At 42.3% G+C, this 13,432-nt stretch overlaps 1 protein-coding gene across 1 annotated transcript in view; it reads left to right on the forward strand.

The window, feature by feature from the left end:
* Nucleotides 1-13,432, forward strand: part of LOC110158010 (dedicator of cytokinesis protein 3-like) — a 63,595-nt gene that overhangs the window by 3,025 nt on the left and 47,138 nt on the right. The window contains 4 exon segments of the mRNA XM_020922430.2: nt 3,780-3,863; nt 4,027-4,067; nt 5,921-5,976; nt 9,106-9,202. Coding sequence (XP_020778089.2) covers nt 3,780-3,863; nt 4,027-4,067; nt 5,921-5,976; nt 9,106-9,202 — 278 coding nt within the window.

The following is a 13,432-nucleotide window of genomic DNA, read 5'->3' on the forward strand; positions in this document are numbered from 1 at the left end:
TATGAAAGCTGGGACATTATATTTTAGGGCTCGGTATTTATCATGTGTACATTTTTGATTTGGGGTATTTTCACTGTTATACAATAAGATTTGAGCTGTAGAGGGTTGATTAACTAATTTCTATGGCTAATTATCATATTATTGGTCCATTCTGCTATTTGTTTGTTGCAGCACCTACATTTTAATGTCTATTAAAAAATCTTTACTGGGATTACCTTGTTTTATTGTTTTTGTATCAGTAGTTTCAATGTAATTGTTATTCGCAGCGTATCTCTGTAGCAAATGCAATATATCATGCTTCAAAATGTGTTATCACGACAGGCCTAATTTCTAACCTTAATAGAGTTTGGGTTAGGAACGTCATGTTTGTGGCAGTAGAGCAAACTCTCGGAGGTATATTAGCCAAAACAATGTTAAAAAATAAATTAAAGTGTGGTGAAACGACCCAGTAAACTACTGGGTCACCACTGGTAAATACACTGATCATTATAGTGTTTATGAAGTTTAGGATTTAGCATTTTAAAAATATTAGACTCACTGAAAATTCTATGTGGTGTGACATTACAATTCCCATCTCTGTGGGAAAGATCTTTAATTATCCCTATTAAAGTTCGGTATCTTAATAGTTATCATACTTACTTGCACTATGTCAAGTTTAATACAAAAAAAAACAAAAAACTTGAAAAACATGCATTCTTAATGTAAACACGGTCGCCTTTCCACAGATCTGACCTATCACCTACTTATCACTGTGGACAAAAAAAGTCTCTATTTAACATCTCCATGGAGACAAGCATATGACGGACCTCCCCACTAGAAAAGTTGACATATTGTGGGTAACTATTGTACAAAAGCAATGAGCCTCCATCTTAACAGCTCATGCAGTTTTACTGTTGTGCTGGCAGGATTGTGGTACCTTCTATTGTCCCCGGAGAGTCACTGAACTGTTAAGTACTGTATGTATATGTGTGTGGTGTGCGTGTGTGTGTTTATATGTGCATGTGTGTGTGTGTGTGTGTGTATGTGTGTGTTTGAGCCAAGGTCATCATGTGGGTCCACACTCCACTGTACTGAGTCTTCAGGACACGTTAGTGTCTCTCTGTCCCTCTGCACTGGAGCTGGCCACAGGGCTCACATCTCTACAGCCTCATATCAGCCATTAATTATACACACACTGTTTACTTAGATGTTTCTCACAGCACTTCAGCACAACACAGGAGTAAACAAGGACACGTTTAGATGAAGTCAAGACATGTACTGTAACTGTAGCTTATGTAATATTCAAGGTTAGAGAAATTCTTTATTTAAATCAGTGGCTATGGTTAGCACTGTTTCCTCACAGCAAGAGGCTGCACATGCTCCCAGGGTTAATCCTTTGACCGAGTACTGACCGAGTACCTGGAGCCAGCACTGTGATGGTATCCCAACTGCAATAATAAGATCTAACTTTAATCTTTTGTAAGCATCACAACTAAACTGCAGAAACTAAGTGTGTGAATGCTTGATGTAAATCTTCATTTGTTTATCCTTATCTAAGCCTGTGAGTAGATAAAAGACTGGCTGAATTTTTCCCTTGTCAGGTCCATATTCTGTATACAGTATTGTGTTACCTTACTCAACACCTCTTTTAGTTATAGGATAATTCACTGCAGCACTCTAAACCAAATAAACAGGAGAATGGTCACATCTTTTGTTTTAGGTGTTTTGATAGTTCACTAATGTGACAGTCTCTCACAATGACGAGGCTTCTACAGCATACTACTGAGTTGTCAGTGATGGTGGTGCAGCTTTTGCAATTCAAATGAAACAGAAGCCATTAAGGAACAGCTCCCTGAAACAGGAAGTGCTTAGTCCTGGACAGAAAAGGCCGGAGGCAGAACAAAACAGAGACAGAAAGGTGGATCTTTCTCCAGATGTTTCTCTCTCACGCTCCACACCTAATATGCATTTATTGGCACTTTAATGTCTGCACCCTGAAATAATGGTCGCCCAAGATGAGCCAGTATTATTGGAAAATATAATCTTCTCAAAATTAGCATTAATGAAAAAAAGTTTCTGTCTCGGGGAGATTTATAGTTTCACATTCATAAGCGTATCATGGCAACTATTGACTATTATTGTATTTGTGATTGTAAGTCTTCTTTCAGTCTTGACCTTTGCATTATATAATATGTAATCCTGTAATTTATATATGAATGAATGTACAGGTGGTATTAATGTCCTTGTTTATTCTGAATACATACTTTGCTTTAATTCTGGTTGAGACTTCAGTTCTTAGTGTTGTGTCGTGTAACGCGGGGCTCACATCAGTTTTACCCCTGTTGTATAAGAAGAGTGAGTCCTGGTTTAGATCAGTTTTAGTCCTTGTTTAGTACTGGTTTAGACCTAGTCCCTGTATCCCTGTAGTAGTGGTGAAGAAACCCTTGAGTTTGACGATGAGCCGTTGCCGTAGTTACAACAGAACAGGAAGTGAATAAACTCAGTTCCAAGCCCCTCCCCCTCGCTGGGTCTCCTGGCTGCTTCATTAGTACAGTGATTCACACTAAATTCTCCTCTAAGGGCCAACGCCATTTGTACATTTCAAATCATCAGTGGAGCTCTGGTACTTTTCACAGTTTGTACAGTAAAGACCGGGGGCTTGTATGTACATTGTACTGCTTAGATAACTAACTGACAATAATGTGCAGAAGAAGAGAGAGTCTTACATACAAATGGATTTCAGACTGGTGTAATAACTGATTAGGTTCTGGTTTACTTCACCGTTAGTTTAGGATTAACTCTAATTTAGGTTTGTGTTAGCTGCTAAATTGCTTTCTATAATTTAAATGTGTATCACCAGTCACCGTCTAAGGTAACTCAAAAGATAGACACACTCAGTCCAAATGGGTCCACAAACAGAACGTTATCACAGGACAATAGACAATTATATTTTTTATAATTGTGATAAAAAGGGTAGACAATAGTCATTTGAAGGACATATTATATAATCATGATATTTACCAACAAAGATAATCACCATTGTTCCACCAGAATGTTCAGAAAAGTACTTATCCATGATGTTCTCTTCTAGATCATTGTTGTTTTCACTTAAAGTACAATACTAGAGCAGTTTACATTTGGAACCTATTCTTAATATTAAATTATTATTATTTATATCCATAACATTTTTAAACAGTCAGCAACTTTAATAATTATCATTATATAATAGATAATCACAATTATTTTGGCCATGATAATCTCAACATCAAATTTCCATATCATCCCATGCCTAATATACCAATCTCTGGTACAAGTGAATTTAGAACCACTGCTATAGTCTACTTAACTTTCGTATCTATCTGAACAGAATAATCATGCTGTTAATCAGGGTTTAAGGAAGTCTCCATATATGGTCAAAGACCTTGGCTGCATGATGCTGCAAAATCAGGATTTATGCAAATGCGGACTTATTCTAAAGCGGTGTTTAGCCATACGACTTAGCAGTGCTGTGTGGGTTTTATTTTGGGAGACAGTTCAATTAACTTAACAGTGCGCCCAAATCAGAGCGCTTAAAAATTAATTGCTTATTAAAATGACTCCCCACTGCAGGGCGGGCGCTTGTTTACTCTTGGCTAAGCGGTGGATCCTCCTGTATGACTCCCAGTTTTAGCTGAAAAGCTTGTTAAAAGGACCCAAAACTACAAACTATAGGCATCACAAACTGGGAACGTTCTGCTACTTATCTTAATCCACAAAAAGCCTGAATTACAAGAATAAATGTTTTGCTTGTGTCTTTACAGTGATCTGCAACTTCCGGTCACCAATATGTCAGGCTTTGGTGCTGGAGATCGGGGAGACTGTACAGATCCTGGAGAAAAGTGAAGGTAATTTTCCTCACAAATACACACATTTACAAAATAGAAGTTCGTTTCATAGTTTCTGTACATTCATTACTGTTTATACATATGCAGTTTTGGACTAGTGTTTTTCAAAAGCTGCAAATAAAATGCATAGCTGGAAGTAATCTTTTTGTTTTCTTTTTTGTAGGATGGTACAGAGGCTTTTCCACCAAGAAGCCTTCCATCAAGGTAATTATGCTGCCTACACACACTACTGTATTATATAAATACATCAGAATTAAACCTGAATCCTTTGCATTGGCACCACAAACAGAAAGAACGTATACAGCTCAGAATACAATTTTCTCTGAATAATATACAGTAATCGGTTTGTTTAAACAACCGGGATGATTATGTGTGGTTTAGTCATTCAAAATATCTTTCATTTATTTAACAAAATTGAAATGGCCTGACCTCTATTTGCAGATGCTGTCTCTGTTTAAAACATGATCCTGTTTTAGGCAGACACTCCCTTAACATCAGGCTTCAGTCCCAAGGGGCCGGGCTGTTGTAACAGGATACAGGCCGGTGCTGTATAACGGAAATGCACAAAGATCCATTAGCAATTAGCCAACAACAGCTTTTACATAATTACTGTGATTAAAATGCACTATTTGAATAATTTATTTATTTTTACAATATAAATGTGATTTTTGAATATTGTCTAATGCTGTATAGGTAGTGTGCAGTTACATCTATTTTTCTCTTATAAAGAAGCATTTTGTGGAGCTGCATTTTTCCCTGATAGTGGGAAAGATGGATTGACATGGGTAGAGATGTGATTTAGTTTTAGTTTTTTCCTTGAGTGAAGCAGAGAAGAGGGAGCCACTGTCTGTGTGAATGGTCACGTATGCTTACATAAGTTTAGGTTGCCACAGGGGACAATAATTCATTCGACTTAATTCATTTGATACAAGATAGAAGAAGGCGTGTTTTTACTTATGTTACCACAAAATTTCTACATTTCAGACATGACAGCATCTGTAAAGCAAACCTGAAATGTAAATACTTTCCTTTTTGTTTTTAGTGTAAAAGAAACTATCACAGTTTTGAAAGATGTCTGTGCTAGTGGCTCCACACTGTCCTCCTCTAACTCTTCATCAGCTATTTACAGTGTTTTCACACCCCTCCATTTTGTTATGTACTGCAGCCCACACTTGTTCGCCCCCATAGTAAAAAGTGTGAGCTCAGAGAATTAGCTTTCCTCACTATATTTACATCTGGAACAATACAATTATCACAGTGAACTAGAGTCTTGGCACCGGTCCACTGCTATGACCTTCAAAAGGCCAGACACCATAGGGACCCTGCTCAGTGACCTGCTTTTGATCCCCTGTGAGCAAACTTCAATCTGTCCCAATCTTTTCTCATGTCAAAAAAATAATAATAATAATAAAAAAATAAAATAACAATCATAGTATCAAAATTATAATATGTATATATAAAATAATATATGTGTCTGTCATGCACATAATTGCAGTGGGCACCCACACTGTACAACAAAGAGGAAAAAAAAACTCCCACACATTCTGGAAAACCTGGAAATAATATGCCTATAATTTCCATGGAAAATGAGAAAAAACACTGCAAAAATGATCATTTCTTCACCCTCATCATATGTTTAGTGTCTATGCAATCCCTCAGTCGACTAAGTAGATTCCATTGCAAAGGAAAATTCAGTTCTTTCAACTGGATATGTTGTTTGGCTTATTTGAATTTGGAGACAAAATATTAACATGGGGAAATGTTAGTACAAATGCAATCAATAAAAAAAAAAGAAATACAAGAAAAAGGCAGTAAATAAGGTAGAAAGAGAAATGGTAAAGTTATTATGGTGACTCTGGACAAAGATTTTACAGTTGTGGTTGTATTACAGAAAATAATGTGGGAATTGTTGTTGTTTTGTTGTGTTTGTGACAACTGTGAAGTGATCTGTTGTACAGCTACACACATGTACTTTTAAAACAACATCTTAATAGTTTGTTTACTTACACTGTGCACATTTGTAGTAGCAGTTTGACCCATATACGCTTCTTTCTCAGGGCATCTTCCCAGCCAGCTATGTCCACCTGAAGAAATCCACCGTGATCAACAGAGGGTGAGTTATGTCAGTCTAATACTCTTTATATTTGATGGAGTTCTTGTTTAAACAAAGTCTCTGCTTCAGAAATGGATCGCAGATGGTTCTTGAGCACTTTCAGACTTGTAAAGCTGTTTATATTATAGTCATAACACCCGCTACACTGCACATGGCTTTTAACACCCCTCATTACAATTTAAATACCTGCGCCATATAGCATAAAATATAGACATACATTACATTACAATTTCATGACTCTGTGTGAGAGTTGCAACATAAACACCACTAAGTATTTTATGCAGGTTCAGCTCAAAGTACTTAGAAGTAGGGCTGAGTAATTTGGGGATTTTTTTTTGGAGGTAGAGCTATTATTATAATATATTATTATAATATATGATATCCAACTCTCTTGGCACGATATTGCCACGATATGCATCTCACAGTACAATATTTATTGTGATATTTTGGAGAAGCTAATATAATTGTAAATAGGACACTTTTTTGCTTTTAAAATACCTTGACAAGATTTTGGTGTGAATTATTTCGGTCATAATCCCAAGAATTCAAGTAAAAACATATTTATTCATGTTGTTTGCACTGAAATGCATCATGGGATATGTAGTTTCCGATGTTCATATGCTGTTGCCACTCTAAAACCTATAATATACATATGTTTAAAAAGCAGGATTCTGTTCAGCACCTACATTTTGAACAATTTCTGGAGCATTAAAGGCACTGTACCTCTTTTTTACTGTCTTAAAAACCTGAAAAACTACTTGATTTACTAGTTCATTTTAAACAGTTTGCAGTGCTCCAAAGTTGTTCGTCACTTACTTTATACATTCTAAGCATCCAATAGCTTTTGTGATTTGATAATTGTGCCAAATTCAGTTTCGATTTGACTGAGGTTTAGACTTAGACTTAGACAAAGTTTATTGATCCATAAGGGAAATTATTTGGACACAATAGCTCACACATCACAATATTTTTTTAATAACAAAGAGCAAAAGTGCATATAGGGCATAATTATATAAATGTATATGTACAAGTAAGTATATAAGTACAAGTGCAGCCCTACTTAAAAGCCCTACTTATTGATCAGAAAGAGTAGACTCATGCAAATCGTCTCCCTCTAACCCGCTGTAACTTCCCTCACATTATCAAACTTCCTGTCCACTCTCACCACCATCCATCCATCAATTGTCCACTTGTGTCTTCCTCTTGGCCTCCTGATTGGCAGTTCAAACCACAGCATCCTTCATCCCATTCCCTCCGCAGTACATCTCCAACCACCTAAATCATCTTAACCATATCAAATCACCATGTACTGTCCCACTGATGTACTCCAAATTATTCTCTATTCCCGTCATGAAGAGAAACTGTTCTGCTACCACCGTCTTGGCTCTTGTTCCTCGTTGCCACTGCCTCTGTGAAGCTAAAGTTGTAAAGCTTGTAACTTCACTGATTTGTACACTACTGTCTTGTACCCTTTCAATCTTGCTTAAAGGTGCTTTGTTCTCTGGCTGGAGTGTTTCACAGTATGGCATTAAACCTTTCTATCTTCATGGAGACCAACCCAGACCAAGTTACAGGTCAGATCTGTAGAGAGGCGACCCTGCTCACAGTCAGAATGACATATTTTTGAGTTATGAAACCACCTGTACTTGAATAAATATAAGGTAGAGCTGTTTAATGTCATACTGTGGAACATTCTAGGCAGAGCTGTCACATCTCTATAGAAACAAGCAGATTATAGACCCCCGACCAAAAAGTTACACAGTTAAAGGTCACATTTTTCCACCATTTGTTCACAGCGTCTTGCTTGATATGAAGAGTAATTGCCGACATGATCCCTCAAACCGACACATATCCATAAATGCGGTCACCCAGAGTTTCCTTTGCAAAGTCTATTGTTGTTGAGGCCAAACAGAAGGCAGAGACAAAGGGTTTGTTATCAGCACAAATTCATGGGTGGTAAATCTGTGCCCTGGGATCTGTGGCTCTGTGTGGGGTGGGAGTTTACTGGTATGGTGTATTACTGTTGTCCAAGTAAATATGCCTTGGATGTTAAAGTGCCATGACGATTCTGTAATTTTTTATTTTATTTGGTGGGATAATGCCTGTTGTAAATATAAATTATAGTTTTATCACAATCAAGAAGCAATTTGTGAAGAGAATTACAGGAATTAGACAGTTCTAGTTCCACATTGATGACGTTATGCTAGGGAGAATTTTATCCAAAAGTTTGTCAAAATTTTCCCGCAAGAAACTAATTTTTTTTTCAGATTTTTTAAATGTTACTTCAACAAAATAAATGTGTTTTCTTTTCATCAAATAATAATTTCTGTGTACCTTAGAGGAGTTTTGACTCACTGTACAAGACGGTTGCTAAGTAACAGTTCCAACCAGGAAGTAAAAATAAAAAAATAAATAAAAAAATTGTCAAACTGGGAAACAAAGTGTAAAATCTTAGAGTTTTAGTAAAATGTGTAGTCCAACCTGTCATAGGCACTTTAACTTGTCAGACTTGTCATAGTAACACAGTATAATGTGATAAAAATATTAAGAAATAATATTTTTTGGTGGAGGTTCTACATTGTGGTGTTAAACTTTTCTATCTCCATGGTGACTCCACGAAGTCACAGGTCAAATCACTAGAGGGGCTTCTCCAACAGCTTGCTCACAATAAGAATACACATTTTTCAAGGCACTTTTGAGCAGTTAAAACAGCTGTAATGCTGAATACTGAATGCATGCCATATAGATACGTTGAATGCCATACAGAGTAACATTCTACAGTAGGCCATGCGTTGACATTAACTTGGTGAAAAACACATGGCGTATTTCCAGAAAAGTTACATAGAGCTTATTTAAGGAGATGCACTAAAACTGTTGCAGCAAGGTCCCACCAATGACCCACTCACATTTAGAACAACAAATGCTTTGCCCAAGGACACAAGCACCTTCTGATGTGACAAGAGTTGGTTTCAAACAGTTAACTTCTTGTTAACTTCTTGTTTTAAGACTACTGCTCTACATATTTTTATTGCATAATTATGTGTGTTTACTTCTGAAAACATTACATGGGCTAAACCCTGTCCATGCAGTAAGTGAATAAGCATTTGTGTACGTCTGAATGTGCTGCAGGCTGTGTGAGACGGTGGTGCCCCTGGAGGACCCCATCATCACAGAGACCACCTCCACACTGCAGGAGTGGGGGGTGCTCTGGAAACAGCTCTATGTGGTGAGTGCCGTTCCACCTCTACTTTACCTTAGCTAACACCACTTTTATGGAGATTAGCTCAATATCATTGTAGCTGTAATCATTATCTTATTATCTCAAACAACTATGAGTGAATTGTAATACCTTTTGCGACTCCCATTGTGGTCCCTACCCTCAGGTTTAGAAGCACTGCCATAAAGTGCATGATAATTACACTGACCTATTTCTTTTTTACTATTATTTTGACATTTTACTTCTACTTTTATCCACACATCCATCCATCCATTTTCGTCCGCTTATCCGGGGCCGGGTCGCGGGGGCAGCAGCCTAAGCAGGGACTCCCAGACTTCCTTCACCCCAGACACGTCCTCCAGCTCCTCCGGTGGGACCCCGAGGCGTTCCCAGGCCAGCCGAGAGACATAGTCCCTCCAGCGTGTCCTGGGTCTTCCCCGGGGCCTCCTCCTGGTGGGACATGCCCGGAACACCTCCCGAGGGAGGCGCCCAGGAGGCATCCAAAACAGATGCCCGAGCCACCTCAACTGGCTCTTCTCGACGTGGAGGAGCAGCGGCTCTACTCCGAGCTCCTCCCGTGTGACTGAGCTCCTCACCCTATCGCTAAGGGAGCGCCCAGCCACCCTGCGGAGGAAACCCATTTCAAGCGCTTGTATCCGCGATCTCGTCCTTTCGGTCACTACCCAGAGCTCATGACCATAGGTGAGAGTAGGAACGAAGATTGACCAGTAAATCGAGAGCTTTGCCTTTCGGCTCAGCTCCCTCTTCACCACAACGGTCCGATACAGCGACCGCATCACTGCCGAAGCTGCACCGATCCGCCTGTCAATCTCCCGTTCCGTCCTTCCCTCACTCGTGAACAAGACCCCGAGATACTTGAACTCCTCCACTTGAGGCAAAGACTCCCCACCCACCCGGAGAGGGCAAGCCACCTTTTTCCGTTCGAGAACCATGGCCTCAGACTTAGAAGAGCTGATCTTCATCCCAGCCGCTTCACACTCAGTTGCAAACCGCCCCAGTGCACATTGCAGGTCCTGGTTCGATGAAGCCAACAGGACAACATCATCCGCAAACAGCAGAGATGAGATCCTGTGGTCCCCAAACCGGACCCCCTCCGGCCCCTGACTGCGCCTAGAAATTCTGTCCATAAACACAATGAACAGAACCGGTGACAAAGGGCGGAGTCCAACATGCACCGGGAACAGGTCTGACTTACTGCCGGCAATGTGAACACAGCTCCTGCTCCGGTCATACAGGGACCGGACAGCTCTTAGCAAAGGGCCCCGAACCCCATACTCCCAGAGCACCCCCCACAGGACACCACGAGGGACACGGTCGAATGCCTTCTCCAAGTCCACAAAGCACATGTGGACTGGTTGGGCAAACTCCCATGAACCCTCGAGCACCCTATGGAGAGTGTAGAGCTGGTCCAGTGTTCCACGGCCAGGACGAAAACCACACTGCTCTTCCTGGATCTGAGGTTTGACTATCGGCCGGATTCTCCTCTCCAGTACCCTGGCATAGACCTTACCGGGAAGGCTGAGGAGTGTGATCCCCCTATAGTTGGAGCACACCCTCCGGTCCCCCTTCTTATACAGAGGGACCACCACCCCGGTTTGCCAGTCCAGAGGTACTGTCCCTGACCGCCACGCGATGTTGAAGAGGCGTGTCAGCCAAGACAGCCCCACAACATCCAGAGACTTAAGGTACTCAGGACGGATCTCATCCAACCCCAGAGCCTTGCCACCAAGGAGCTTTCCAACCACCTCAGTGACTTCAGCCAGGGTGATGGATGAGTCCGCCTCCGAGTCCCCAGCCTTGGCCTCCTCCTCGGAAGCGTGATGGTGGGATTGAGGAGATCCTCAAAGTATTCCTTCCACCGCCGGACAACGTCCCCAGTCGAGGTCAGCAGCTCTCCCCCCGCACTGTAAACAGTGTTGGTGAAGAACTGCTTTCCCCTCCTGAGGCGCCGGACGGTTTGCCAGAATCTCTTTGAGGCCGTCCGATAGTCCTTCTCCATGGCCTCCCCGAACTCCTCCCAGCTCCGAGTTTTTGCCTCCGCGACCACACGGGCTGCAGCACACTTGGCCCGCCGGTACCTGTCAGCTGCCTCAGGAGTCCCCCGAGCCAGCAAGGCCCGATAGGACTCCTTCTTCAGCTTGACAGCATCCCTTACTTCCGGTGTCCACCACCGGGTTCGGGGATTGCCGCCGCGACAGGCACCACAGACCTTACGCCCACAGCTCCAAGCAGCCGCATCGACAATAGAGGCCAAGAATGAAGCCCACTCGGACTCCATATCTCCAGCCTCCCCCGGAATCTGGGAGAAGTCCTCCCGGAGGTGTGAGTTGAAATTCCCTCTGACAGAGGGCTCTGCCAGACGTTCCCAACAGACCCTCACTACACGCTTGTGCCTGCCTGGTCTTTCCGGCTTCCTCCTCCGCCAGCGAACCCAACTCACAACCAGGTGGTGATCAGTTGACAGCTCAGCCCCTCTCTTCACCTGAGTGTCCAAGACACGCGGCCGGAGATCAGATGACACGACTACAAAGTCGATCATCGACCTCCGGCCTAGGGTGTCCTGGTGCTACGTGCACTTATGGACACCCTTGTGCTCGAACATGGTGTTCGTTATGGACAAACCGTGACTAGCACAGAAGTCCAATAACAAAACACCGCTCGGGTTCAGATCAGGGAGGCCGTTCCTCCCAATCACCCCTCTCCAAGTGTCACTGTCGTTGCCCACGTGGGCGTTGAAGTCCCCCAGGAGAACAACGGAGTCCCCGGTCGGTGCACTGCTGTTCGGCCCGTAGGCCGACACCACAGTGAGAGACCTGTCCCCGACCCGAAGGCGCAGGGACGCGACCCTCTCGTTCACCGGGGTGAACTCCAACACACAGCAGCTGAGCTGTGGGGCAATGAGCAGGCCCACACCAGCCCGCCGCCGCTCCCCGCGGCCAACGCCAGAGAAATGGAGAGTCCAGCCCCTCTCAAGGAGTTGGGTTCCAGAGCCCAAACTGTGCGTGGAGGTGAGGCCGACTATATCTAGTCGGTAACGCTCAACCTCCCGCACAAGCTCAGGCTCCTTCCCCCCCAGCGAGGTGACATTCCATGTCCCCAGAGCTAGTCTCCATGTCCGGAGATCTGGTCGTCGAGGCCCCCGCCGTCGACTGCCGCCCAGATCTCTCTGCACCGGCCCCATATGGCTCCTCCCGCGGGTGGTGGGCCCATGTGAGGACGGCCCCACGTCGCTCCTTCGGGCTAAGCCCGGCCGGGCCCCATGGGGGAAGGCCCGGCCACCAGGCGCTCGCTGACGAGCACCCACCCCAGGCCTGGCTCCAGGGTGAGGCCCCGGTGACGCCAATCCGGGCGACGTAACTGGCCTCTGTGTTGCACTCATCATAAGGGGCTTCTGAACCGTTCTTCGTCTGACCCGTCCCCCCGGACCTGTTTGCCTTGGGTGACCCTACCAGGGGCATGAAGCCCCCGACAACATAGCTCCCGGGATCATTCGGGCACTCAAACCCCTCCACCACGATAAGGTGACGGTTCAAGGAGGGGTTTTATCCACACAATCAGTAATAATTGATAACATGATTTGAGTTACTTTGGCATATGCTTCATGACCATGATCTTTATCCTTATAACAAGATGCTCTCTATTGCGTCTCACTTGTGCAGTACAAGGATATTAATATTGTCTATATATTAGTATTAGTAACAAAATACTGAATACCTGAATACTAATTTTGAGTACCTGTATTCTAGTACAGTGATTGTTTTATTTGGTGCATGACAAAAAACAATATCTAGCCAAGTTTAGATGACTAAGAAAGTTTTATCATGATTTCAGTAAATTTCACTTGACAAGTAAAATGATCTGCCATAATAAGACTTTTTATACATAAAAATGAAAATACATCTATATACTTAAAATAAGAAAGACAACAACTTTTTGGACTTAAAATAATAAACAAAATCAGCAAACAAAAAAATGTTGCTTGAATTAACAAAAACACACTTACTCTATTGGCAGATCATTTTACTTGTCAAGTTGAATCTACTCAAATAAAGCAAAATGTTCTTAATTAAGTCATTTTAACTTACTAGATACTGTTTTTGTGTGCGTGTGTGTGTGTGTGTGTGTGTGTGTGTGGTATTCAGAATACATTTACTTTTCTAAAAATCAAAGGAATACATGGCAGTACTTGATCACACCATTTAAGATTCAAGCAGCATG

The sequence above is a fragment of the Boleophthalmus pectinirostris genome, unplaced genomic scaffold (genome assembly GCF_026225935.1).
Source record: "Boleophthalmus pectinirostris isolate CB_2022bp ecotype Guang Dong unplaced genomic scaffold, ASM2622593v1 HiC_scaffold_8, whole genome shotgun sequence".
Classification (NCBI taxonomy): Eukaryota; Metazoa; Chordata; class Actinopteri; order Gobiiformes; family Gobiidae; genus Boleophthalmus; species Boleophthalmus pectinirostris.